The following is a 27,983-nucleotide window of genomic DNA, read 5'->3' as shown; positions in this document are numbered from 1 at the left end:
AGGTGGCGTTTTTGCTGTCAGACCGCTATTCTGTTCAGTTCTAGGACGTCCACCCTCTCAGGGTTTAACCATCTCTTTGAGAAAAAGTTAGTTCATTACTAACTTCCTGGAGCACCCCTAACAAGGAATGCCAAAAAAGGCCACTTAGACATTTTTTGTAGGTTAGAGTGTGCTGGATTCTGAAAATCACATTTGATCTTGTGTCTAACTTGCTGGCAAGGAGGTAAATAATAATGTTTTGATGATTAATTGAGAATTGGAAAAATCAGAACTTTTGGAATGCGTATCGGAATCATAAAAATGTGTGCCAATTTTCCAATGCCAAAAATGATACTTTTAATTTTTTGTTTTTGTTTGGTTTTCAATTTTTCGATTGCTGGTACTAATGGTGTGATGATAAATATTTATTAATCTTAAACTACTAGTAAAACTAAAATGTATATATATACGTCCCAACTAATGTAATTTTGAATTTACAAAAATATATGCACATATTATCTGACTGTTTACAATAATCTGAAAATAAAATGAAATAACAAACAAGAACTCTATAGCTAAACATTTAAGGGTTTTAAAAGAATCGGAATCAGTAATTATATTGGAATCAGGAATTTAAAACAGAATCAGTAATTGTATCCAAATCGGAAAAAATATTGGAATCGTTCCATCACTGGTAAATAATACGTCCATTTCTTAAACTTTTATCACTTAGAAGAAGCTGAAAAACGAAACATGTTAGTAGAATAAATTGCTTCAAACAATTTGGATTCTCATCCATTCTCTGACTATTGATCGCATCACTTAATGAATGAAATAAATGATTGTCGATAAAAACAAAGTGGCATTCAAGTGGTGTTTTATTTCCATTTTGAGACTATATAACCACTTCATTAAAATAGAATTAAAAATCTCTGAAAATATGTTGTTGCCTTTTGCATTTTTAAGTTTCTTTGTAAATGTAATCTATGAAAATAATGAATATAAAAGTCCCATTCCATAATGTTCTATAAGAAATAACAGATCTTTTTCATAAAATATATTTTTGTGTTTCTATGTTTTGTTTCCTTCTCAGAATAAAACAAAATCTTTCTGGTTGAGTTTCATATAGCTCACAAACCTGCAAGAATAAAAAAGAAAAACGGATATTTAAGAATCAAAGAAACATTGAATTTAAATGAAACATTTAACTATTGGTTGGCTGAATTAATGGAATCACCAATCAAATGATGAATGAACAACAAAAAAGAAGCACATAATATTATCATTTCTTATTGAAATCTACTCTTGTAATAGATAAGAAATAATATTGAAATTATTATGGAGTCTTTTGTTACATGCCCTGTGATTGGATGAAAAACAACCAATCACGGGCTACCTTTTAGAATCTCCATGGACCCCCACATGAGCGTTTTTTTTTTTTCAAAGTTTCTTCCTTTTTTGCTCTTAATCTGCTGACAAGTAAACATTACTACTGCTACTTCCACTTTCAACACAGTAAGATACATGCGAGGCTTCATATCAGCATCCATAGCAAGGAATTGTGGTGGCTAGTGGTTAACGATACAGACTGATCACCTTGGTGTGCCAAGTTCGAATTCAGTTCATTCAACAGAAACATTTTCACTTGGGGACATTGACAACCTTCACGTGGTCCTTGCCATAAGTACCCAGTATCCTTCTTGAAAGAACTCTTAATAAATATCAGGAAAACGAATGCCAACAAAATCATCATAAATGATTCTCAACAAACAAACAAGCATCTGAAACACAGGGAGACAAGACTTCCTATTTCTATACAACACTGAAACTACCTTAGAGAATTGGAAAATTAAGAACCATTAAAAAGGTGCATCTTCAGAGCTAAGACAATGTATATCAGTTATTTGCAAGATGTTTTCTTCTTTCTTTCCTCTGGCTTTTTCCAATACAAACTTTATTACACTCTCAGCTGTGTTATGTTTCTTTCCTCTCACTGGCATCAGAATATATTTTACACCTTTTATAATTTTGAAAATCAATAATAAATAATGGAAAACAATTTCTAAATTCAGAACTCCAATTGGACAAGCAAATTATGTGATGTGTTTTCATTGAAGTCTGCATAGACAGCCAATATTATCAAACTGACATGTCAGGTGTCATCACCTATGTACACATACAAATTCAAATGATGATCTTGAAAAATAGATTTGAGTTTCTACTCAATAAAATTTCTCCTGCTTAAGTAAAATCAACCAGCATAAAGCCAAATTTCTACTTATATATAAAAGGCACTTTGTCTATGTAGGTGTTTGAGTGTGTGTCTGTGTAAGTTTGTTCCTATGAACTCTGAAATGGCTAAGCTGATTTTTTTTTTTAATTCCATACAAACGTACTTTATGTGTCTGGGAGTGTTCTTAGATAGGTATCGTATCAGAACACCTCCGATAAGTATTGAAAATCGATAATAAAAAAAAACCTGATTAAAACAGAAACACTCCGATTTTGACCAAAGCTAACACCTTAGACAGCCTCACATCATAAGTGCATTTGAGAAGTTTTATTACACACAAGTGGAAAAGCCCAACATATAAAATTAATAGTAAGTTCTTTGATAAGAAAGGGCACATTCAAAATGAATATTTTTGTTAAGAGCACAATTGAGCCATATTCAAGCTATTATATAAAAATAATTTTATAAAATCAACAGTAGGTTCTCTACAGTGCAATGTTGACTACAATGTATTGTTGACTGATCACTAAAGGGATGCATGTGAAGTTTCTTCCCAGTGCATCACAGTGAGTCCTTGACTAGAACAGGCAATCAATCGATTTGTTTGAAAAATGAGCGATTTCACTGATTTCAATGACAATAAAAGTATTGGAAGTGTGAAACATTCACAGATCATCATTTAGTCCTAGGTAACGTCGGGTTTCCCTGCTAGTTATCAATATATAAGATGAAAAATAAAATTTAATTAACAAGAGAACTGAATACAATCATTAGGCAAAATGAAAAGTAACCAACATCATTTCAGATTGGTATGATACCATGGAAATAGTTCTATTGTATATTGAATGATAGAGAAAGTGAGCAAGACTTATATAGATGTGATGTCACAAGTGAGAAGTAAATGCTGGTCTTCTTTTTTTAACTATCTGGTACTTTTTAGGATATCGATATTGGAAAAATTTTTTTGCCTGTTTTCCAATGCCAAAAACGATTATTTTAATTGTTTTTTTTTTTTAAACTTAATTTTCCAATTTTGGTATTACGGTAATAAATATTCATTGATTTTAAACTACCAGTAGAGCTAAAATCTATAGATCAAATATATTTTTACATTTGCAAAAATATATGCACATATTACATGTGTTTTTACAGTAACCCTTCTCCGTCAGACACACAAGAAAAAAACAATAGTTAAATATGTAGAGATTTTAAAAGAATTGGAAAAATATATAAAAAAAAATTCTCTTTAAATTTTGCTTGAGAGAAGAATAAAGATTATGAATTGAACAAATGAGAAAAGAGCCCAGTTACCTCCCTTTAAAAGGAAACCTTGTTGAATTATTTTCATAGTCGTTAGTCATAGGCCTTAGTCGTTACTATCTAATAAGATTTTAGTTGTCTTTTTATATGGCAATTAAATTCGCTCTTCTTTATTCTGTTAAATTATATTTGTTATGTCATGTTCTGTTATTAAAATGTGTCAACAACATTGTATAATGAACATATTAGGAAGTGAAGTGAAGATGTTAGAAGTGTTGTGGGTACTTTTGATATCATTCATAATGTTGTTAGCACATCGTCACACCATATATATATATCTATCTATCTATATCTATATATATATATATATATATATATATATATATATATATATATATATATATATATATATATACAGAGAGAGAGAGAGAGAGAGAGAGAGAGGTAAATTGTTTTGAATTTTTAATGGAAATATTTTTATTTTAAGACCAAATCAATTTACACACACACACACACACACACACATTACAATAGAAAAATGTGAGTATGAAAAGTAATATGGCTAAGCTTAAACATGGAAAAGTAAAGGACTAGTTGTTAAAACTTGAAAAGAAAAATATAAAATATTCTAGTAAAAAATATAAATTTATAACTTAAAATATTGCAGCATTAAGAATTGATTATATAATATTATAAATTGAATTAAAAAAAAAATTCTTAATGCTGCAATATTTTAAGTTATGAATTTAATTTATTTTTTACTAGAATATCTTGTCCTTTTCTTTTCCAGTTTTAACAACTAGTCTTTTATTTTTCCATGTTTAAGCTTAACCATATTACTTTTCATGCTCGCATTTTTCTATTTTAATCCATGATTTTTCCAGGCTTCTAATAAATTCACTTGTTTAATTTCAGTCTTATATTTTTGCCCTCATAAACACATGTAATAACAATGTATGGCACTCGTCTGCTTTCAATAAAATTACCCCCAATTATCTCCCTTTCATTCTTTCATTCTCTCTGTTTCACTTGTTACTTCTCTTTTCGAGACAGCAGTGAATAAGTAGTCACTGAAGTGACGTGGTTGCTATGGAAACCAGTCATAAAAAGCGTCGCTCACCTCCTTACATATTTTTACGATTTTGAACACCAGAAAATTCATCATAACTTTTGGTTTACTGAACGAAAATTGAAAAAGCTTTTTCACAATATAGCTGAGAAGGTGATCTATAAACTGTAATAGTTGTTTGAAATTTGGTCCAAAAATAAGTGAGCAGTGAAGCTTTAAAGCAGTTCTAAATGACTACACTTGCCACTTAACCATACATTCAAACACGGTAGTGTTTGTAATGATATATATAAGTGGCTTATATGTTTATATGCAATTTAACTATTTGGGACTTGGGTTAGTGATTACATATGAATAAATAACATAAAATTCTCATTACATTGGCTGTGAAACTTTTGTAATATTGTTTTATTTCTATGCACTGATGGAGCCCAAGTTGTGCAAAATTATAATTTAATAAACAGTTATATTCCTTTATCCCAATTTTTTTATTTTATTTTACTTTTGTTAGTTTGAAGAGATCAAGGGGCTCCTTCCTGGGGCTAACACTTGATTCTATTATAATTTAAATTTATATCCGAGGGCTCTTTTAAGAATAGACACTGTTCTCTTTATGGCTGCTATCTGTATTTCCTTACAGCTTGGTTTTCCAGGGATTGCTTCTAAGTATTTTTGAAGGTTCTTTTTTATTAGGTCAGTTGCACCTGTCACAACTGGTATGATGTTTATTTCTTTCAGAGACCATGTTGCTTTTAGATCATTTTTAAGGTCCTGATATTTTGTTATCTTTTCCCGTTCTGCTCTATTAAGACCGAAGTCGTTTGGAACTGTGACATCGATAATGAGTGCAGTCCTTTCGGGCTTGTTCCATATTACTATATCTGGCTTGATGGCCTTGTCTTTTATGTATCTGCCTGCCTGTATGTCTTTGTCGTAGAACACTGTCACTTTTCCATTTGATGTTATCGGTGGTGGTTCATGTTCCCAGATGTTTGACGACCTATCTAGTTGCATCTCTCCACAGATCTTCCAATGTAAGTATCCACATACTTTGTTGTGGTGAGCAGTGTAATGACCATCGGCTAGAAGGATCTTGCATCCAGACATTAGGTGGCTTGAGCTTTCAACAGCTGAGTGACAGAATCTGCATTGGTCGGTTTTTTGCAGACCAGCCATTTTCTTAAATCCATTTGTGAGCAAGCCTTGGTCTTGTGCAGCTATAATTAATCGTTCTTCATCAAATGGAAATTTGTCACTTTTAAGCCATTTTAGTCAGGCCTCCTTGTCAATGTAGCTCTGGTTCAGTTCTTCCATGAACCTGCCTGCTCTCTTATGTTGTTGCCATCCTTCTAGTCTTGTCTTCAGTTCCCTTTTAGTATACTCCTTTCTCTTCTTTCGGGCGATTAGGGTTGCTGGGTTATCATATTCTTCTATTGTGTTGTCCAGTGTGTTACCACTGAAATTTTCACCGAGCTTTGTAGTTGACGTCTGCTGGGGCAAACATTTGGTGTGATGTTCATTCACCATTTTTATTTTGGGGTCAGGTACGCAATGTTGTGACCAATAAAAGGACAACTTTCTAAAAATGAGTAAATTCTTGTGTATCTATCCCTATTAACATGATATCTTTAAAAAAATAAAATCTGTGTGTGTGTGTGTGTGTGTGTGTGTGTGTGTGTGTGTGTGTGTGTGTGTGTGTGTGTGTGTGTGTGTGTGCTCTGCTTATTTTTAGAAGGTACAATACATTTAAATAGCAGTATCTCCTCCAGTTTTATGTCTAGCACATTGATTTCCATGGCTAGCAAAAATGGAGTGCTGAATTTAAACTTAATGTCTATTAAAAAAAATTAAGGAGCAATATATACTTAGTCATTTCATTCTCTTTTTGAGGATATCTCTTAACATATGTCCATGGTTCGCTTGTTTGCAATTTGTGGTACCAGCCATAATTCTGAGCACTTGTCACAGGATGTTGATATAATTCCAGAGGCCCTGAAAGACAAAAAAAAAATTTTACTTGTTATAATTCTGAGAAGAGTAATTAATATATAAACAGTTGAGCTGTTCAACATTGTTTGAAATTAATTACATTAATGTTAATATTATATGTCTAATATTTGCATTGTGTGTAATGATATAAGATCCATGTTTAATTTAATAGCAATATTAGATTAAACATTGATCTTATAAATATTGTATATTTAAGCATGGATCTTATATATATTATATATTTAATATTGCTATTAAATCAAACATAGCTCTAATATCATAGCCCATGATGCAAATATTTGTATTTTTTTCAGACTCATGCGATCGTGCCCATTTCTTTTTATTTTCTTAAAAAGTTCCTACTTTTCTGAAGAGTCAGTATGAGAAATATTCAAAATCAACATAATTATATGATTGTTTCCGCACTACGAAATAGATGCTGTCAAGAGTAGACGTTTTGATATGTTGGAAGAAATAAACAGTAATATGAGTAACACGTTGGAATTTGAAATATGTTTTGTTATCTATTTGTATATGCTCTGTAGTTAAATTTAACATACATCGAACTTCATAAATAAAAAGATTGGTATAAATAAAGGGTGAAATATAATTGAAAAAGCATATCTTTCCAATAAACATATATTAAAAATTTGTCTTTTTATAGTATCCCCAAAGTTTCATAAGACAATAGTAGTCGTCACAAGTAACTTTGCTTCGACTCAACATTTTGTTGCGTCTCGCAGTTACTTGCTTGACTAATATATATGTATAATTATTTCCACAATCAGACAAACTGCAGATTACACAAACCACATATTAGGACGACACAAAAATAAAATATAGGGCAAAGTTGCTTCCCTTGTCTCAGTTGAGAACTTAAAATTCTCATAACTTCTCACAAGATTAATGACCGGTGGGGCAAGCAAAAGTGACTATTAAAATGAAAGAATGAACATCATTCCCATCTGTTTAAGCTATAATACTCAGGCTATTTCCTTCATCATGTGCAACACACACACACACACACACACACACACACACACACACACAAAAAGGTTGGATAAACTATGGTAAGATGTTTCACGTTATATTAATGATAACGCTCCTCACTGTATAACAACTGGCTACAAGAAATTGGAAAAAAAAAAAAAAAAAACCAACTAAATAAAAAAAAATGTTTATCTCCAAAGAAGTTCTCAAACAAATTTTGGCCCAGCAACAGGAACAATTTGAGAAAGCACAACTGAATTTAATAACATTAACTCAGAAATTTCAGCACCAATACCTTGGAATTCATCTAGTCTCCAGCTTTTGAACATAATTACAGAATTTGGCTGCACATTCAACTCAGTGTTTACACGATGGAAAAACACTTTTTACCATGAATTCCCTAACAATGATGAAGACTGCAAAAAAAAAAAAAAACGCCTGGTGATACAGAAGTTGGGTACAAAAGACAATGAAAGATTCATAAATTTTATTTTACCCAAACGATCTTCTGATTTGACTATCAGTATCTTTCACTGTGACTATCAGTATCTTACAGACATTTTCGGGGGAACAAGAGTCCCTACTTAATATTCGGTACAACTGTTTTAAGCTTACAAAAAACAGTCAGACGATTTCATCACTTATGCTGGATGTGTGAATCATGAGTGTGAGAGATTCCACCTCCAAATACTAACTGAGGACTAATTTAAATGCATAATTTTTATAGCAGGTCTACAGTAACCAAACGATTCAGAAATACATTCCCGACTGCAGGTAAAGCTTGAAACAGACAAGAAAGTAACCGTCCAGGGTCTGACAGCTAAATGTAACAGGTTGTTAAACTTAAGAAAGGACACAATGTTAGTCTAGCAACAACCCACACTACCTTTACAAATGTCACACATCAGTTCAATTGATAAACTCAAAGGTTTGAAAAAAAAACACCATCTGCATACTGGTCTTGTGGTGAATGACACTATGCACGTTTTTGTCCTTTCAGAAAACACAAGTTCCAAGTGTGTCATAAACATGGTCACAAAGAAAATTTTTGTCACCCTCCTAAGCCCAAATTGATTTCAAATCCTGCAGAAAATACATCAGTGTCAGATTAAACAAGACTCCAGTTCATTTCCAATTCAACACCGCATCAGACATCACTCTTATCTCATGCAAAACATCGACAAAAATTGGCAAACCGAACCTACTAAAAACAAACCACATCTGGAAATGATATTCAGCTTACTGAGGAGGGGAACTAAATTGTTGTTTCCTTCCAAGAGTATTTACTGGAACTTGCTATGTGACAGATGCTGATCGGTTTGGACTGGATTGAAGAACTTGATCTCTTCACAGTCCCATCAGGATCTGTCTTCAACACATTTTCTTTAAAATCAGCTCAGGACACTGAAAAACATTCTACTCAGATGATGAAATCTAAGTTCAGTGATGTTTTTGGAGAGGACAGGATATTGCATGAAAATCAAAACCACTCTCAAGTTGAAAACTAATAGCAAGTCAATATTTAGACGTAAATGTTCTGTCTCTTACGCAGCCCTCAACATAATGGAAAAGGAACTGAATTGCCTCTGAGAATCTGAAGTAATAGACCCAGCAACTACTCCAGATGAGCAGCTCCTATTGCTGTGGTCCAAAAGCAAATGGTAAAGTCCGCATTTGTGCGGGTTATTCCACAGGACTAAATAATACACTAAATGCATGCCAATATCGCTGAAATACCTGAAGACCTTTTTGCAAAGTTAAAAGGTGGAACCTGTTTTGCAAAACTCAATCTTTTTAATGCATCCTTACAAATCGAAGTTGATGAAGACTCCAAGGAACTCCTTACAATCAACATTCACAAGGGATTATTCCGATACAATTGTCTTCCTTTTGGGGTCAAAACTGCCCCATCTATATTCCAGCAGTCGATGGATGCCATGCTGACAGGCATAACAGGTGTGCCACTATTTCTTTGTGCCACTGTTTCTAACACCCTCCGCAGCATGGCCGAGTGGTTATTTGGCCATGTACGTAGAGATACAAAGAAACACCTTCCCATAATTCTCTTTCCTAGAGCTCTCACTCTTTCTGTTCAGGCCGTCATGAGGTGAGCACCATAAATTTTGTCTCTCCGTAAACAAGGAGGGGGGAGCACCCCCTCCCTCAAAACTAGTTAGGGTAGATTAGTTAGCTTTGAAAAGCCTATTGTCCAGTTTTTAAATTGTAAAAGTTTTTATTGTAATATATATTGTATTGTATCTAATGTAAAATAAAATAGTTAGTTATGTTCCATATATATTACAATTGTGTCGCGTGTCGTTTTTCTTGTGTTGGCCATAAATGCCTCCATAAATGCCTTCATTGAACAACGAAGCAGTCCAGAAAATGAAGAAAGAAAATTCCAGTCAGAATGCCACCAAGGGTGAAGAGGTCAAGACGTTTCCTAGGAGAAGAAGGAGCCACACAGCACATCCAACATATCAGGTATTCTTTTCTTCTTATAGACCCTAACGACGACCATCTTCCTATCTTCCTGAGACCACTTTAAGGCATTTGCTATAACACGTCTGTCGGTCGCACGTCAGTGACCGGCTGATTGAGGTATACAGGAGCTACAGCATTTATTGATCACATCGTAATCTCTGGCACATCTCAGGATGGACTCCTACAACATCTGATCGCCATACTTGATAGGACCCAACAATATGGTTTCTATGTACACGCTAAAAAAGGTAAATTTTACCAGACATCAATAAAATGTCTGGCATTCATCTTTGACAAAACAAGCCAGAAACCCAACCCAGAGAACATATCAGTCATCAAAAGCATACCAGCTCCAACAGACATCAAAACTCTACGTTCTTTACTTGGATTAATAAGCCATTACAGCTCATTTTTGCCAGAGTTACACCGCATCTGAACTCTGAATAATGATGAAAAAAACGATTGCATTATTGATGTCTAATGCTGATTGTTAAAATTTCGTGAAAATTCAAAGAAAATACCTCTGAATTTTCATGAATACCATCCACCTCCTTTTTACCCCTTTTGCATAAAATAAATTAAACTAAATATAGCCCGCATTTGGACTCCTTTGCACCTAATAGTTGTGCTTCAAAATTCATAATGATCAGATAATTAGCTTAGTAGTGAATTCTGTACATACAAATATATAAACATACCTACCTTTATGAAGATACATATGCAGTAATCCTGGAAAGTGTTTTGTTCATAGGAATTAATTCCATAAAGCCTTACTGTGTTTATGCAATAGTGCTCAATAACAAGTACAGCAATATATATTTTTAGTATTATATTTTATTTATACAAACATTTTAAGGTATGTATCTGCAGACATGTTTCTGTTATAGGCTTATGTAGATTAAATCTCTTCAAGCCACATCAATAGTGAAGATTAAAAGACAAATGATTTGGATCTTATTGTAATGCTTTGATTTCTTAAACATTCTTTTTGCATGAGCTCATAAACAATAAAAGTCACTATTAGCATGGAGTATTATTGTCACATATGGGCTGGTACATCAATCACTAATCTCAACCTTTTAAGTAAGGTCCAAAAAAGAGTCTCTTAGCTAATAAATCCCACACTCTTTACCAAACTATAACCCTGTTCTATCACTGCACTGTTGCATTCCTGTGTTTGTTATACAAGTACTTCAGTAAAATGTGCTTGCTGTTCTGGTTCCTCCTTTATGCAAATGCACCCGACCAACCCAATAATCAACTAAATCCCATCCATTCACCATGTAGGTCACCAGGACTTTCAACTTTAACAGCTTCTTTCCTTAAACTGCTAGCCTTTGGAATTGACTGTACCAACATCAAGAAATTTAAATGTAATGTAAAATACATCTTGCTGCACAACTCCTCACTTAGAATGCCTTCCTGTAAAGCTGCTCCTCAATTCATAGTAGTCCCTTATGTTTCAGTGGCAATGTGTCTTGTTTGGGACTAAGCTAAAGTTTTTAAAAAAAGTGGTTTGGTTAACATTTAAATTGATTTTTTTTACCCTTGATTTTTGATGTGAAATTCCAACTCTGTCCTTGGTCAAAAAAGAGAAAATCCTTCTTGAGTTAGGAGGGAAGAGTGAGGGGGAGAGAGGGGATAGGAGAGAGAGAGCGATAGAATGACAGACTAGAGAGTGAACTTTTAAAAGTAAAATAGGTTTTGTTCAGAATTCCCCTTATATTAACATACAAAAATAAAGAAAAATCTGTCTGATGTACATACCCATACGTTTAAGTAAGAGAGAAACAACCGTTTCACGTCGTCATCTTGAAAATGATTTTAAGAAACAAGGGAGATAACTTTATAATAGTTCAAACTGGCGAGATTTTTGTTGTAATATCTACAAATTCCCATTAATCGCTTAAAAATGTTTTTCCTTGTAAAAATAATGCTTGATCAATTTACGTGACTTTTGCAATACAATATTTTCTTTCCGTCACAAGGTACATACATCACACAGACTTTTATTTAGTTTTTTGTTTTTTAATAAAGGGGAATTGTGGACAAGCACTGTTTGATTCTTCTATTTTTATTTCTGGTATTTTTTTAAAGAAAATTTTTATCCGTTATATCCCATGGAAGGTAATTCTTCTTAGCTTTATACCTGCAACATTCATACAGAGAAAGAAACATTCAAAGGAGAAAAAATATGAAAAAAAACAAAACAAAACAAATTGAAAGAGTTATCCATCTGGTTTGCAAGTGAAATCCTTGTATCATAACATTTTCAAAAGGGTAGGACAGGGAGAGAGGGAAAGAAAGAGAGAGTGAAAGAGAGAGGGAAGGTAATTCAAAGTTTGTAAAAATCCTTTTTAGAAAGTGTATAAGTTTCTTATTTTACCCAGAGTCTTTTTTAGAAACAATCGTCGCCATCTTTTTGTTTTAAGAGATTTCTGTTCTTCCATTAGACTGCATTAGCTCCTTTAGTCAAAGTTTTTTGCAGGTTGCATTTTTATGCGCGCAATCACAACACTTTCAAATCATCCGAGCCAAGTAACTCTGACCACAAGACGAATGATCCTTTTGCAATCTCTTTCCCAAAGAGAAAAGACAATATAAAGTTCACATTTCAGAGCTGAAATCTGAAACAGGGTTTTGGGTAACTAGAGACTGCCACAACAAATCCTGTGTTTTTCTTTTTCTTCAAATTCGTCGCATATTCCAACTATTTTAATGTCTAGTTAAGACAGAGAAACTGATTCTTTCACAAATTTTCCTGGTCTTAAATTCGCCAGAGACTTATTTCAATATGTCAGGTAACTTTGACATAGAGGTTCTCATCTTACGGAGTGGAATCAGAAAACTTCTTTCCTTTCAACTATTTTAATGTCTACTTAAGACAGAGAAGCTGTTCACTAAGTTTTCTGGTCTCCTTTCCTTGTCCGAGATCTCAACAAAATGTCAGGTAACATACATATTCAACACCACCAAGACGACATGTCAGTAAATTCCTTAATCTATATATATAAAAGGCAAAATGTGTGTGATCATTTTGTGTATGTCTCGCAAAGGCTTTTTTCGCAGACAGTCCCGGGAAGGGGGGGGGGTTACTATCGCTTAGAACTGTTTATATATCCCCTAGATAATAATATCTACGATTTGGGAAAGCGCATAGTGTCTAGATTTACTTACAGCGACTTTTACAAAATTATTGCTATTTCAGCCCGTCTTGTGTTTGTTCAGCTTTTTCGTATAAAAAGCGAAACTAATTCAAAGCTACGGCCCTGTTCCCGGCAATCGCACTGGGAAACGTCCAGAAGCAATCAGCTTTGATCAATGTGGGGCCAAACTCCTTATATCAGACAATTGCTATTCAATCTGGACAATGGAGAGCTGGTTTCCGCCTTCCCAACATCTTGCGGAAAAAGCCAGTCATAGTTGGGTAAACAAACCCAAACGCTGTCCTGCAGCAAAAATTAACTCAGTGACTTCTATTTGACCTCATTAATGAGGTCAAATAGAAGCAGTAGAGTTAACTTTTATTGCGGCTACGTGTCAATTCTGTTTTTAATACTTAAATAAATAAATTCAAACATGTTTCCGTTGTATTTCGTGGTGGTCCAGTGGTTAACGTCGCACATTTTTTTTTTTCACACTTTAATTTCCAACTTTGCCTCAAGGGTTCCAGTTCAATCCTCATACTCACCCATCAAAACTTTTTTTTTTATTTACCCCCCCCCCTCCTGGAGTTTTGATTTGCCCAAAACCACACACACCTCCAAACACCCGGGCAACGCCGGGTACCCCCGCTAGTACTTTCATAAATCAGAGTCCATTTTCTGTTGGCTGTTTTTGAACCCAGTCAACGACGGGTACTTTTGCTAGTGGAATCTAAATAGCAACTCTTTTCTTCTTGGCATCCAAACAGCAGCTGATTGTTTTTTTTCAAAATGTCTCCCAAGGAAGATTTTGGTGGGCAAAGAGAGGCTTGCCCAATCAGCAAGCAGAACGGAATCATGTGACGTAGAAGAGGAGGAGGAAGAATGAAACATAGTGTGAGAAATTCTACAATTATAAGCAAGCCCCTCACTGGCTGATTTGTCACCTACTGTCTTTGTTTAGACCAATCAGATTGGTCGAGATTTTAACCGCTAACTCTTGGTCTTAGCGGGATTTTGAATGCTTTTTACTTTTTAGTTCCAGACAAACAGCCGTAGGAGAAAGATGAGACTCAGCTCTCTTTGGATATGAGCAATTTGGGCACCTCTACCCTTCGTCTCCGTGATACTTTATTTTTAAAGCCTAAATGATTAGTTATTATTATACATGTCTCTAAGAGACTTTTCAAGATCAGAATTATTGACCTGTCTTTAATGATTTTTTCTTCAATTGAACATTCTTTATGAACTTCTGTAATGTCAACTGTAGTCAAGAATTGAATCTTTCATCAGAAGACATCATATCAACTCTTTCAAACACCTGCAATTATTCCGATCTTCAAAGAGTGGTGAACCTGAATTCCAGTTCCTGATGAAGATAAAAAACTATTACCTTTCGAGGTTGTTACCAGCTCTATATAGAGGCAAAATAGGCATTTCTTTTTTTTTTGCAAAGAAGACCGAATAAAATTTGTGCCGAATTTTAAAGGTATACTTTGTTGTAATTGTTAATTTCAACCCCCCCCCCCACTGTCTTGGAGCAATAGCAGGTGAGAAGATAATAGAGAGGGAGAAGGAAGAAGAAAAGAGAAAAAGAAAAGGACAAAATAAAATAGTGGACATATTTTCCACATTTTTTTGCTTTCTTTCCATCACTTACCTTTATTATTCAACTAGCGGGGCTACCCGGCGTTGCTCAGGACCGTATAAACAATAAAAAAATTGAATTTGGTTTTGTAATATATTTATTATTCTTATGAGAGAGGAATTTTGTATGTTTATGTATCATTTGCTATTTCGAGCAAAAGAATATTTTACCTACATAAGACGGGTATTACACATATGAAATAATTGTATCTTACTTAGGGTAGGTAATTTACAGCATGTATATGCAAGGACAGGTAATATGCAACACATTTATCTCATCAAATCCCAAGCGATGTCAGGTATTTTGCTAATATATATTCTCACCTATTTCATTCAATCCCAGGCAACGCTGGGTGTTTTGCTAGTATATATCTCAATCAATCTCATGAAATCCTGGGCGACGCAAGGTATTCTGTTAGTATATATTTCAATCAATCTAATTCAATCCAAGGCAACGCCAAGTATTCTGCTAGTATATATTTGCATCTATCTCATTACATCCCAGGTGACCATGTATTCTGCTTGCATACATTTGCATGTATCTCATTGAATCCAGGGTGACTCCTGGTAATCTGTAAGTATATATGTTGACGTATCTCGTTGAATCCCATAATTCTTGGATTGTTACACATTTCGACAATTTAACCCACATTATCGCTCACCTGTCTAAAATAATAACATAAAGACATTGTCTTGGCTGGTTTTTCATTACAAACACATCATCCAAATAACTCACATTTAATTATTTTTCATAATTTTTTGATATGTTACTAATTTCAACAACCATGTCACATGATTTAACTTACATTATCGCCTCCACTCTTACTAAAATAAAAACTTTGATACATAGGCTATGGTATGTTACTAATTTCTGCTATCGTTTTTTATGAGTAAATCCACATTATCGCCCCCTCCTATCACTATAATAATAACTTTTAGACATTGTATGGCTGGTTATTTCATTACAAACCCACCAACAAAGTAACTCACATCATATCATTTTTCATAATTCTTGGATATGTTACTAATTTCGACGATTATTTTTAATGAAGTAACCCAAATAATCGCCACCTCTTGCTAAAATAATAACTTTCATAAATTGTCTGGTATGTCTACTTCATTATGAATATACCAATCAAATAACTCACATTTCATCATTTTTCATAATTTTTGGATATGTTGCTAATTTCAAACGTCATTTTTTCTGAGTTCAATCACATAATCCCTCTCCTCTTACTAACATAATACCTTTGAGACATTTCTAAGCTGTTTATTCCATTGCAAACACATCAATAAAGTACCTCACATTTCATCATTTTTCATAATTCTTGGATATGTTATGAATTTCGACAATCAAATTTAATGAGTGCGCACATATAATCGCCCAATTCTTATTAAAATCATAAATTTGCTACATTGACTGGGCTGTTTATTTCATTATAAACACACCAATCAAATAACTAAAACTTCATTTTTCATAATTCTTGGATATGTTACTAATTTCGACAATAATTTTTCAAGAGTGAATCCACATTATCGCCACCTCCTATTACTAAAATAATAACTTTCAGACATTGTATGGCTATTTTTTTTTTTCATTACAAACACACCTATCAAGTTACTCACATTTTACCATTTTTCATAATTCTTGGATATGTTACTAATTTTGAGAATTATTTTTAATAAAGTAACCCAAATAATCGCTCCCCCCCCGCTCATTAACCGACACGATCCCGTTCCTCTTACAAAAATAACAACTTTGATACATCTTCTAGCCTGTCTATTTCATTACTAACACACCAATCAAATAACTCACATTTAGTCATTTTTCATAATTCTTGGATATGTTACTAATTTCGACATTGTTTGTGATTTAATCCGCATAATCGACCCCTTTTTACTTAAATACTAACTTTCAGACAATATCTGGGATGTTTATTTCATTATAAACGCACCAATCAAATAACTTACATTTAATAACTTTTCATAATTCTTGGATATTATACTAATTTCGACAATCGTTTTTCATGATTTAACCCACATAATCCCCTCTCCTCTAGCTAAAATAATAACCTTGAGACATTGTCTCTGGTTATTTCATGAAAAAACCCCAATCAAATGACTCACATTTTATTATTTTTCATAATTCTTAGATATGTTACTAATTTTGACAATCTTTTTTCATTATTTAACCCACATAATCCCCTCTCCTCTTGCTAAACAATAACTTTGAGACATTGTCTTGCTGGTTATTTCATTATAAACACACCGATCAAATAACTCACATTTTATCATTTTTCATAATTCTTGGATATGTTACTAATTTCAGAAAATTATTTTTCATGATTTAACACACATAATCGCCCCTCTCTTACTAAAACACCAACCATGCGACAGTCTGGGGTGTCTATTTCATTACAAACACACAAATCAAATAACTAACATTTCATAATTTTTCATAATTCTTGGATATGTTACTAATTTCGACAATCGTTTATAGTGATTTAACCGACACAGTCTCCTTCTTCTTGCTAAAATCATAACTTTGAGTTATTGTCTGGGGTGGTTATTATATTACAAACACACCAATCAAATAATTATTATTCAATGTAATCCATTATGTTTTTATTAGCGATCATGTTTTTCCCAACTGAAAAGTATTAATGTGCAGTGCATTTTGCATGCGTATTACGAAACACCCCCTCCTCCCCATGTTGAAAATGGCGAACGCCACTGACATATATCAAGTAATAAATTGGAAAAAAATGTCTTAATATCCATAAAAAATACTTATGTACGCTAAATTTGAATGTGATATCCGTTTACAGCATACCCGAGAACCTATAAAAGTCGTCATTTTTAAGGTGAGTTTTAAGGCGGAAAGAAAGTAAAAACTTACCTAAATTATTTGTTGTTAGTTGTTTAGAGAAATAAAGCAGATGACGGTTATCGCATACCTTCGGATGATCTGATATGTTTGGTTTTTCGTCGTTTCATTTCTATTAAGGAATCTTGGTGACCTAAATCCGGTTCCTGGAATGGATCTATATCATATACTGCGTGGGGTTTCTCACATTCAGCTTGGGAAGATTTCTTTAGCAGAGGTGGCAGAGCTAAATAACCAAGTTCTCGATGCGAACGCAAAGGATCGTTTTGGGACAGAACAGAAGCATCTTTGAAATAATTTTGCGTTCCTAAAAAGGTTGTCCCCAAGAAAGACATTTCTCTTCTTTTATTTTTCTTGTTTTCAAAGTTTGCACTTTTTGTTGTAGTTCCTGTATTTTTTTTTAATTTTATTATTTTTATTTTTTTTTTTTGAAGAAAGATTTTTTTTCTAAAATGTACGAAAAGGATGAATTGCTGTTTAATGATTAAAAATGAAATTTTCCGTTTTTCTAAACGCTCCAGTTGCTAGGTTACGCGTTTACGACGGCGAGAACTTGCGAGATCTCGAATCAAGCGAAACGAGAATACAAAGCGGCCATATTTACTAAATTGAACGAGGAGCTCGTCGTTCATACTAATCGAATAGGCATTTGTTCCTCGTGTTACAATCACTTCAAAATCCTGCAGCATCTCGATCACATCCTGATCAGTCATGACTGCAACAGGGTCCTTAGCCTTCGATGAATATGGGAGACCATTTATTATCCTCAAAGATCAGGATTCGAAGACACGTCTTAGCGGCATAGAAGCACACAGGGTGAGATTTGCCATTTCATGCTGCTTTCATATATCTTACATTTTTTTCTCTCTTTATTCAAGCAGCGATCGCTCATCTTGATTTCATAAATTATCAATAATAAATATTTTATTTTTCTTTATATTTTTGATAGTTACAATTATTAAAAGTATTCATTATTAAAGACATTATAAACGCGAGAAAAAAAAATATTGCTTAGTAATGTTCTGGTACTTTCCATTGATAGAATTTTTTCCTGTCACGTGTGCACTGCTAATAGAATATATCCTTATTTTAAAAAATCTACGATTAAAATGTACATTTTTAAATTTTAATATAGATATGATGATTTAAGATCTAATTTAAATTTTTAATATAGTGACTGCATTAAGTCGATTTTCAATGGCATGACTTGATAGGGTTTTTTTTTTTTTTTTAATGTCTATGGATTTAATAATTGTAATTTTTTAAAAAAGTTTCAAACTAGACGAAGTTGATGTATAAATTACACAAAAATGAACATTTCAATTTCAAATGATGGGATAATTTTATCCATGTCAAAATGATTGGAATCCTTAAAATACAAAATAAACTTATTGAATTAATAACTTTTTTGGTACTAGTGTAGAGAGAATAACGTTATTTTAAAAGCCATTCTTAACATGGGGAGGGGAGGGTGTTTTTTGTACCTATTCTATACTTCAACCTTACAATTGAATAAAAAATATATCATAAAACTTTAATTAAACTTGGAAATACGATTTAAAAAATAGCGTGGATCACTCTCTGCATTAGCGCCTTTTTTTTCTTTTTTTTTTTTTCTCTCTAAAAATTGTCGGTCATCCGAGAAATAAAATTATTTTCCTCTATAAAATTGTATTCTAGCCAGAAATGACCTTTTCTAGCATTTTAAAGGCTTCCGAATCTCTACAAAAAAAAAATCTTCCCAATCTGCAAACAATTGGAAGAACCGGTGTTTTCATCGTAGTCATTGGAAAGTAATTTCTGGCTAGAATTAAAGCTTATGACGATTGTGTAGAATAGTTAACGACAAAAATGGTAAAACAAAAATAACTTTTAAACGCAATAAAATATAGGTTTCAAAGTAATTACAAAAAAAAAAAAGAGGTTTGTATTACTGTACACATAGATTCGAAAAAGTTGACAAAAAACAAATATATAACTAAGAAATGTTATCAAAGGTAAGATAAGTTACTTTTCTTCCAAACTGGGTATATTTTTCGCGTTTTTATTCAATGTAACATGTTTATTCAGCTCGAAAAACATAGTATTGGAAAATTCAAAATGGCGCCTGACTTTCTCTTTAACACGGTAAGTTTGGGAAAAGGTGTTATAAATAATAAACTAGACAAAATACTATTAAAAACCCACCGAATATATGTCAACCTATGTCACGGTAACATATATTGAGCGAGTTTCTAACAGTATTTTGTCTAGTTTTATATTTATAGCACCTTTTCCCAAACTTACCGTGTTAAAGAGAGAGTCGGCTGCCATTTTGAATTTTCCAACACATATTGGTAAACACAGTATGTTTTTCGAGCTAAATGAACATGTTACATTAAATAAAAACACTGAAAACATATCCAGTTAGGTAGAAAAGTAACTTATCTTGCCTTTGATAACATTTATTTGTTATATATTTGTTTTTTGACGACTTTTTCGAATCTATGTGTACAGTAATACAACCCTCCCCCCCCCCCCAAAAAAAAAAAGAAAAAGAAAACTTAATCCTACTGGCAACCAACTCGGACTTAGGTTTGCACTAAATTTTTTTGAAACCTGAAGTTAGGGAGCAGCTTACAATACATACAAATCGTCACCATTTTGAAATATGATTCGAACGATAGATTAAAAGTGACGATAGGCTAAATCTTACAATCCGTGAAACATATAAAATATTTTCGCATGATTGATATTTATTGGAGTATTTTGTTTAATTTTCGATTTTTTTTTTTTTTTTTTTTTTTTTTTTTTTTTTTTTTTGCTATTTGTTTTATTTATTTATTCTATATATATATATATATATATATATATATATATATATATATACACACCTTTTTCATACCTGTCTGTTGAAAAACAAACCCCAAAACTGGTATTGTTTTTTCGTTTTAACTCAACAGACTTGACACTACATTTGTTTCAAAGCAAATAAACGCTTTAAAATACAAAATAAACTTATCCGGGTAGGCACAAGAGTATCTTGCATTTGATAACATTTAATTGTTATTTATTTTTTTTTTTTTTTGACTTTTGTATATAGTGACCAAAAAGTCAATTTTATTGCGTTTGGTAAAAGTTATTTGTTTTGTTTTAAAGCCATTCTACTCCTTTTTATCATTTTTTAGTCAATTTAAACTTTAAAACAATGTTTTCCATTTTGATAAAAAAATCGTTTTCAATTAGTAAATGGGATATTAGTAATGTAATATGAAAGTGTCAATATTATGTTTCAATGTCTTTTCGATTTTGGGGTTTCTAAATATCAACTACTTATGAACATGCTGAAAACCTTGACTGTGCTAATTTGCATGTGTTAAAATAAACCTCATCAAACTCAGCGATGGGGTGGGGAATAAGGGATCAACTCGCAAATTTATTTTCATTTCTCTCAACCGAAAGTATAATTGCTAATGCAATACCGACTTCAAGCTGCACAATCCTTAGCAATATTTAAAACTGTAAAAAGCACTTTTATCTTCTCTTTCCTGGAGTTGCTGGCTTTGGAAAGTGTTACTGGTTGACCTGCTGATTTTTTGTTTTTGTCTCAATTACTTCTGAAAAATAGATCTTGAAAAGCATAAAAAAAAATATTCTACTTAAGTTTGAGACATTGCTGACAGTTATTAAAAAAAAAAAAAAATTGGTAAATGTTACTTTTAACTGTAATACAACGCCAACCAATCTAATTCGTGATTTTAGGGAGTTTTCGAGGCTCCTGATTACGAATCCAGCATTTAAACCTCTATAACTTCCAACGTAGACTCCCCCCCCCCCCACTACCATGTCTCCTCCCAGATCAGGGGTCTACGTTTCAACCTTCCAGAGGTTGAAACCTAATTACAGGAGACGAAACCAGACCTATTCTTCCTAAGCGACACTGGCATTGGACCGACTATTTCTCTAGATGAGTTCGTAATCAAAAGAATACTCTTATTTAACTTTCAAATCTGACCCCCCCCCCTCCCAGATCAACATGGAATGTGTACCTACATTAAAGATGGCTTTCTATGTGGTAGGGACATCTCCAGAGAAGATCCTAAATTCACTTATATGTGTTTCCGGGTTGCACTTGATCATACTACTGCGTTTATATTTGCTCTCTACCGCCCCCACAACAGCAGAGTTACTATCTTTTAAGAGCATATCTGAGAAAATTGATCACATCCTGTCTGCTCATCCTTTGGCAAACATTCACGTCTGTGGAGACTTCAATGTTCACAATGTGGAATGGTTAACTCACTCAAACAAGACTGATAAGGAAAGGTTCTGTCAAAATTTCTCCATTGCTTATGACCTCCCTCAGATTGTTCACAAGCCCACTCATATGCCCGACACTGACGGTCAGTATGCAAGTCTCCTCGACCTTTTTCTCACAACTTGCCCTGAGCTATGTTCATCTTCCGTTCTGTCTCCACTGGCATCTTCTGACCACTTGGTTGTCTGTTAAGATAAAAACAAAATGTAATAAGTTCTCAGACGTGCCTCTCTATCGTACAGTATATCGATACTCTATGGCTGACTGGGATAGCTTCTATACATTTATATCAAATCTACCTCTGCATTCCATGTTTAAAAAGAATGTGTCCTCTATTGTAAAAGACCTGACGGAATGGTTCATTATAGGTATAAACCACTTTATACCCTCGAAAAAATTCCAGCAAAACTTAACAGGCAGCCGTGGTTCTCTCCAGAATGTGCTGCTGCCATTGCATTCAAAAACCACTTTTTCCATTGCTTCAAATGTAATACATGTACTAAGATTAAAGCCGCTTTCAGGACTGCCAGCAACCACTGTAAAAGAGTAATAAAGAATGCAAAAGTTGTAGTCTCGGTCCGTCAAGTCCAAAGTAGCTGAACAGCGGCTTGGTTCCCACCAGTTTCGCAAACAGCAAATGTGTGCTCTATCCCAACTTTCATCAATGAACCCGAGGTAATCTCGTCAGCATCAGACAAAGCCAAACTCTTTGCCAAGAACTTTGCAACTAATTCTATGCTATGCAACCCCCAATATTTCCTCCTGCATCGGAAAAACATGCTATACGACATACAAATATCTGTGGCTGATGTTGCCAAGCTAATCAAAAACCTTAAATCCAGTAAAGCAACTGGTCCCGACAGCATTCCTATTATAGTGCTAGAAAAAGCTTCAACCAGAACTAGCTCCCATACTTACAAAGCTGTTTAAGCATTGTCTTAAGGAGAATTGTTTCCAAACATCCTGGAAAATCTCATCAGTATACCCTGTATTTAAGAATTCAGGTGATCAGTTGTCTCTCTCTCAGTACAGACCAATAAGTTTCCTGTGCATCATGAGTAAGTTGTTGGAATCTGTTAAATAGAAAAATAGTCAACCACCTCAGCAAAAATAAACTTCTTAGTGACATGTAATATGGTTTCCATTCTGCTAGATCTATATCTCGTAAGATTAGCAAATCTCTCGATGGAGGCTTCCTTTCTAGGGCAATTGCTCTTGACATATCAAAGGCCTTTGATAGAGTAGGACATAAAGGTCTACTTCACAAGATCTCCAGCTAAAGTATAGCTGGAAATATCTTAATTATTAAATCATTTCTCTGATAGATTCATAAGAGTAGTGGTTGATGGGCAGAAATCAGAAGCTCACATCCTGGGCCCAACTCTGTTTCTGGTCTACATCAATGATCTGTTTCTGGTCTACATCAATGATCTTCCAAATCACATCCTTAGATCATTCATAGACATTTATGCTGACTACACTACCATCTATGGCAGCACATCAAAGGCCGTAAATGACAAATTCTGTCTGATTCTCGCTCCTCTGATCTTGAGCATGTGGTAGAATGAGGAAAGAGGTGGCTGGTTATTTTTAATGCATCTAAAACCAAACTTCTATCTTTACATCATCAACGCTCTGATCCCCCATCTGGCATCAATTGAAATGAATAGCTCTTGTCTTGGGGAGGCTTCATGTTTTGACAAGATTCTAGGCTTGATCTGAAATGGAACACGTACATCAAATCTGTTGCCAAGGTCGCTGGTGGAAAAATGGTGGGATCCTTCTACCACTCCAGTAGATATCTCACTGCTGATACAATTCTCTATCTATATAAGAGTCAGATACATGCAAAGATTGAGTACTGTTGTCACATCTTGGCAGGAGCTGCTAGAAAGTTCAAAAGAGACTGTAGCCTAGTAGGAGATGCCCTTTTCTCTTTCCTGCAACCTCTTTCTCACAGAAGAGACGTTGCGAGCCTGTCTCTGCTTTATCGTTATTTTCATGGCAAGTGCTCGGTGGAGCTCCAATCTGTGGTCCCCCTTAGCCAAACTTTTGCGATTCTCGCTTGTCTAGCTGAAAATACTATCAATAATTTCCCCTACTCTTTATCTGTTCCTAAACGTAGATTTCAGAAACAAAGCTTCTTTCTTAAAACTGCACACCTGTGGAACTCTGTCCTGTTTCTCTGCTTTCCAGCTGACTACAGTATGGTCCAACATAAACAAGTTCTTGATGAACTTTTAAGTAATCCAATTTACCAAATTTCTACTACTAGCAATTACTATGAAATTATTCCATTGACTACTGTACACTTATTAATCCTTATCCTCGAGTGGCCTCTGGGCCTTGATAAGTGGTAACTCCAATGTTAAAAAAAAAAAAAAAAAAAAAGCTGTTGTGCATGCGCCCCCTCCCCATCAAAAAACTTCCATGTTGTCAATATCTCTCTCACCACCACATGAGTGCATGACTACAAAAAAGATAAATGTGCAGCATCTTTCCACTCAAAAAAACCCTGAGGATCACTCTTCTATATGTCTTTAATGTAAAATAAACACCCACTTTTTTTTTTTTTTCCTGTTGGGAACGTAAAACGAGTTATTGTGGCCTGGTAGACCAACACAGAACCTACCTTTAAAAACTTTTTTTTTTTTTTTTTTTTTATAGGTGTTTTCGGGTGTGCTGAAAAACGAATATCGCATTTAAATTTTTCACAAATAAGCAGTTTTCCAGATATTTAGCAATGTAATTCTTTGTTATAAGTGGTGGCCATTGGTGCACGTGCATATTTTTGTTGCACACGTGCAACAATGGCCACCACTTATAACAAAGAATTACATTGCTTAATATCTACCAGGCCACAATTACTCATTTTATGTTGACCAACCCTCAAACAAAAAGTGGGTGCTCATTTTATGTTAAATTAATATAAAAAATGATCTCCCACTTTTTGAAAACTATAATTTCTTCATATCTTGGAAACTACTTGTTTGGAATTTTAAACGTTTGGTATTCAGCACCTCCGAAAATCTACAATCGTGGTAATTTTAAATGATTTTTTTGAGGGTGGAAAAATGCTGCACCTTTATCGTTATTTGTTATTTTTTGCATAGTTACCATGGTTGAAAATGTGTATCCACGTGCAATTTTTTTTTTTTCTTTATTCATGCGCTCACGCAGTGCTGGGGGAGGATATTAACAGCATGGCAGTTTTCCGTTTCTGCTTTTGGTGGGGAGAGGGCATGTGCGCAACAGCTACAAAATAACGGTTATCCGTAAGAAAATATTTCCTAGAAACAGGTTTTTAAAACAGCAGAACAGTAAATATGCGACTGGTTTAAATGCCAGATTCGTTTTCAGCAACCACAAAAACACAAACTAGAATGGTCGACGTAACATTTACCAAAAATCAATTACTTTCCCAAGTGGGGCATTATGGGCCACTTTAGATTTTTACTGATGGAGAGGGGGTACTGATTTCAGCTCCCCTGTTAACGAGAATAATCAGTAATTTTAATAGGTTTGTACTCATAAGCTTGTGTTGTGTAAGATTCGTGTGTTTGTACTCATAAGCTTGTGTTGTGTGTGATTCGTGTGTTGAGAGGATATGAAATAAGATAAGGATATGCTGCTTGGAAGCTTGTTGGACATTTTTTGGACTCTATTCTATATTTTGCCTAGTTAGATGTTCTGTATTTTTTTGTTAATGTTGTGGAAGCTATAGGTAAATATTTTTTTTTATATTTTATTTTTTTTTACAAAGGAAATATAAAACTCTCCAAGTACTTGTTGCATGTGGAAACTGCATATCACTTTTTATTTCCACCAAAAATGTTTATTTATTGAAGAGATGGTGGCAGATTGTGCCTTTCCATCTAAAACAATTTTACCAATTTTTATACAGTTAGCCATTATATTTTTGCACAATGTGATACAATTTCAAAAAACAACTCAAAAACAAATTAATTACATGTGTTCTTTTCATAAGTATTAATATGAAATTTTCCTTTCAAATTCTCCCATTATGCCCCACCCACTCAAATCTTTTTCAAAATCGGTTGAACATAAATAAAAATCACAACTTTTCAATGAACATTTAGTCTAATTGGTGTGATTTTTACAGTAACGGTCATCTTCATAGTCCACATTTCAATACTTGCTTCTTCCATACTTATTACATTGCAAATCAAGCATTTTGCCTTCTTTGTCTATGTTTTCTAAACTATCTCACAAACAATACAAGCATCATCTTTGTCACCTATCTCCTTTATAAAATCTCTCTACAACTTTTTGTGCTTGGAATTCTTGGAGTTGCTTCATCTTGCAACCTCTGCAACACAAGGAGCATTATTAGTGCTTTTCTCTTTCTCTCTCACTCTCTCTGGCTAAAACTTGCTTTTACTTTTTTTTTTTTTTCATATCCAGAGTTAGGGTTGTATCTCCTGAAGGTGATGGTGCCATAACATAATTGCTTGCTTTAGAGCCTTTTTGAGATGTCTGGGCATGTCTCAGTTACATCATTAATAATGCATTTCTCAATACTAAGACCAATTTGAAAGGTCAAAGGTTTATCTTTCTGAAATCATTTACCAAATGAACAAACTATATTCGTTCCCTCAGTTTTTTAAGGAGTGCTGGAAAAGAACTTTTTTTCAAGTGCATTCTACTTTCCTATCAGTAAACTCTGGTACTTGGTTGAATACAAATAATGATTGAATTATCCATGGCACATTCAACAATGTGGGCTGGTTACAAACAGAACAAAAGAGTAGTTCCTATTGCTTGCCAGAGAGAATGTCTTTATTTGTCTGTACCATGTAGACGTAGCTAGAATGGCTGTTGCAACCTGTGCATGGCAACCAGCTATAGTGTAAGACCTGAAAAATACATCCCCTTTAGATCGGAGTTGATATGACCTCTGTTGTATTTTCTCTTTGAGTTTTCAACGTCATTGGTGGCAGGGTCCACCAGCTGAAAAGTGCATGCTGCATAAAGAGCGACATGCATTAGACAATATCTGGGCAATAGCACTTCATCACAAATCCACTTTCAGCAGGAAAAGAAACTTGCAAGAATCCCGATTTCACCAGAAAAATGACTGATGTAATCCATAATGGTGGCATTTATTTGTGAAAATGCATAGATTTGTGAGAAATTATTAGTAACCTAAATTACCCTGACTTAACCTATCATTGGTCAAAATTCCAAAATGGTTGTTGCTGACATTGTGGAAATCACTGAAGTCTGATTTCATTTTTTTTTTTTTTTTTTTTTTTTTTTTTTTTTTTTCAATTAGGCAGTAAATTAAATTTTATTTGGAACAGTTATTTGTTGTGTATTTGTATTTTCACACCAAAAGACAAAAACCTATCAATCAAACATTAATAATTTTTGGAAAGCCAGTGGCAGCCATTTTTAAATTATGACTTGAATGATCCAACTTTAACGGTATCCATAATTTGCACAAAATGAAAAAAATAAATACTTTAAAGCATGCACAAAAAAACATACAGATAGGTAGACAAGGAATCTTGTTTTCCTGATTGCTGGAAAAATGCTTCTGTGGTACCAGTTTACAAAAACGGTGGACTAGAGCTTGATTAATTAAGGACTCAAATATTTTGGTGAAAATAGGGAGGAGGCTAATTGGGCGATAATTTAATGGGTCAGTTCTTTCGCCAGGTTTTGGGTTGGAATCGTGGTGTAAGATTTTTTTTTTTTTTTTTTTTCAATTTTTTAAAATTTGAATATTGAAGCAGGGTTATTTAAGCTATTTTTCACGTAACGTTTGTTTTTTTTTTTTTTTTTTTTTTTTACTTCGCTTATCCACCCCCGACTGCACACCCAAAAACACCCGGGTACCCACCGATTAATATCGAAACAGGCTTATTTAAGCCATTTTTTACTTTTTTTCTCTCCAGGTTTTTCTAAAGAAGTTTTAACTTTTGTTTTTCCGATTTTTACATTTAATGTTGTATCCCTCTGCCTGTTTTACAAGTATTTTA

At 33.8% G+C, this 27,983-nt stretch overlaps 2 protein-coding genes across 2 annotated transcripts in view; one reads left to right on the top strand and one right to left on the bottom strand.

Moving 5' to 3' along the window:
- Nucleotides 1–839: 839 nt before the first annotated feature.
- On the bottom strand, nt 840–18,193 carry LOC145297649 (uncharacterized). Its single transcript, XM_080143786.1, has 3 exons — nt 17,752–18,193; nt 6,407–6,533; nt 840–1,117 (listed from the first exon to the last, which is right to left on the bottom strand). The coding sequence occupies exons 1-3, from the start codon at nt 18,014–18,016 to the stop codon at nt 1,069–1,071; spliced, it is 441 nt and encodes a 146-aa protein (XP_079999912.1). The 5' UTR covers nt 18,017–18,193; the 3' UTR covers nt 840–1,068.
- A 32-nt stretch (nt 18,194–18,225) lies between these two features.
- Nucleotides 18,226–27,983, top strand: part of LOC145297648 (T-complex protein 1 subunit epsilon-like) — a 39,874-nt gene continuing 30,116 nt past the window's right edge. Inside the window, exon 1 of the mRNA XM_080143785.1 lies at nt 18,226–18,497. Within this exon, the coding sequence (XP_079999911.1) occupies nt 18,393–18,497 (105 nt within the window). The 5' untranslated portion in view covers nt 18,226–18,392. The remainder of the gene's footprint in view (nt 18,498–27,983) is intronic.

Source organism: Euprymna scolopes, chromosome 18, assembly GCF_053919585.1.
Source record: "Euprymna scolopes isolate OS-2025 chromosome 18, ASM5391958v1, whole genome shotgun sequence".
Lineage (NCBI taxonomy): Eukaryota > Metazoa > Mollusca > Cephalopoda > Sepiida > Sepiolidae > Euprymna > Euprymna scolopes.
This window is presented reverse-complemented; position numbering and strand designations above follow the sequence as displayed.

What these genes read in the sequence shown, in the direction of transcription:
- LOC145297649 (XM_080143786.1), bottom strand. Translation starts at nt 18,016, where the DNA reads ATGTCTTTCTTGGGGACAACCTTTTTAGGAACGCAAAATTATTTCAAA. An exon ending in ACATATCAGATCATCCGAAG is followed by an intron (nt 6,534 to 17,751) that starts GTATGCGATAAC and finishes TTTGTCTTTCAG; the next exon opens with GGCCTCTGGAATTATATCAA. An exon ending in AAAGAGAATGAAATGACTAA is followed by an intron (nt 1,118 to 6,406) that starts GTATATATTGCT and finishes TTATTCTTGCAG; the next exon opens with GTTTGTGAGCTATATGAAAC.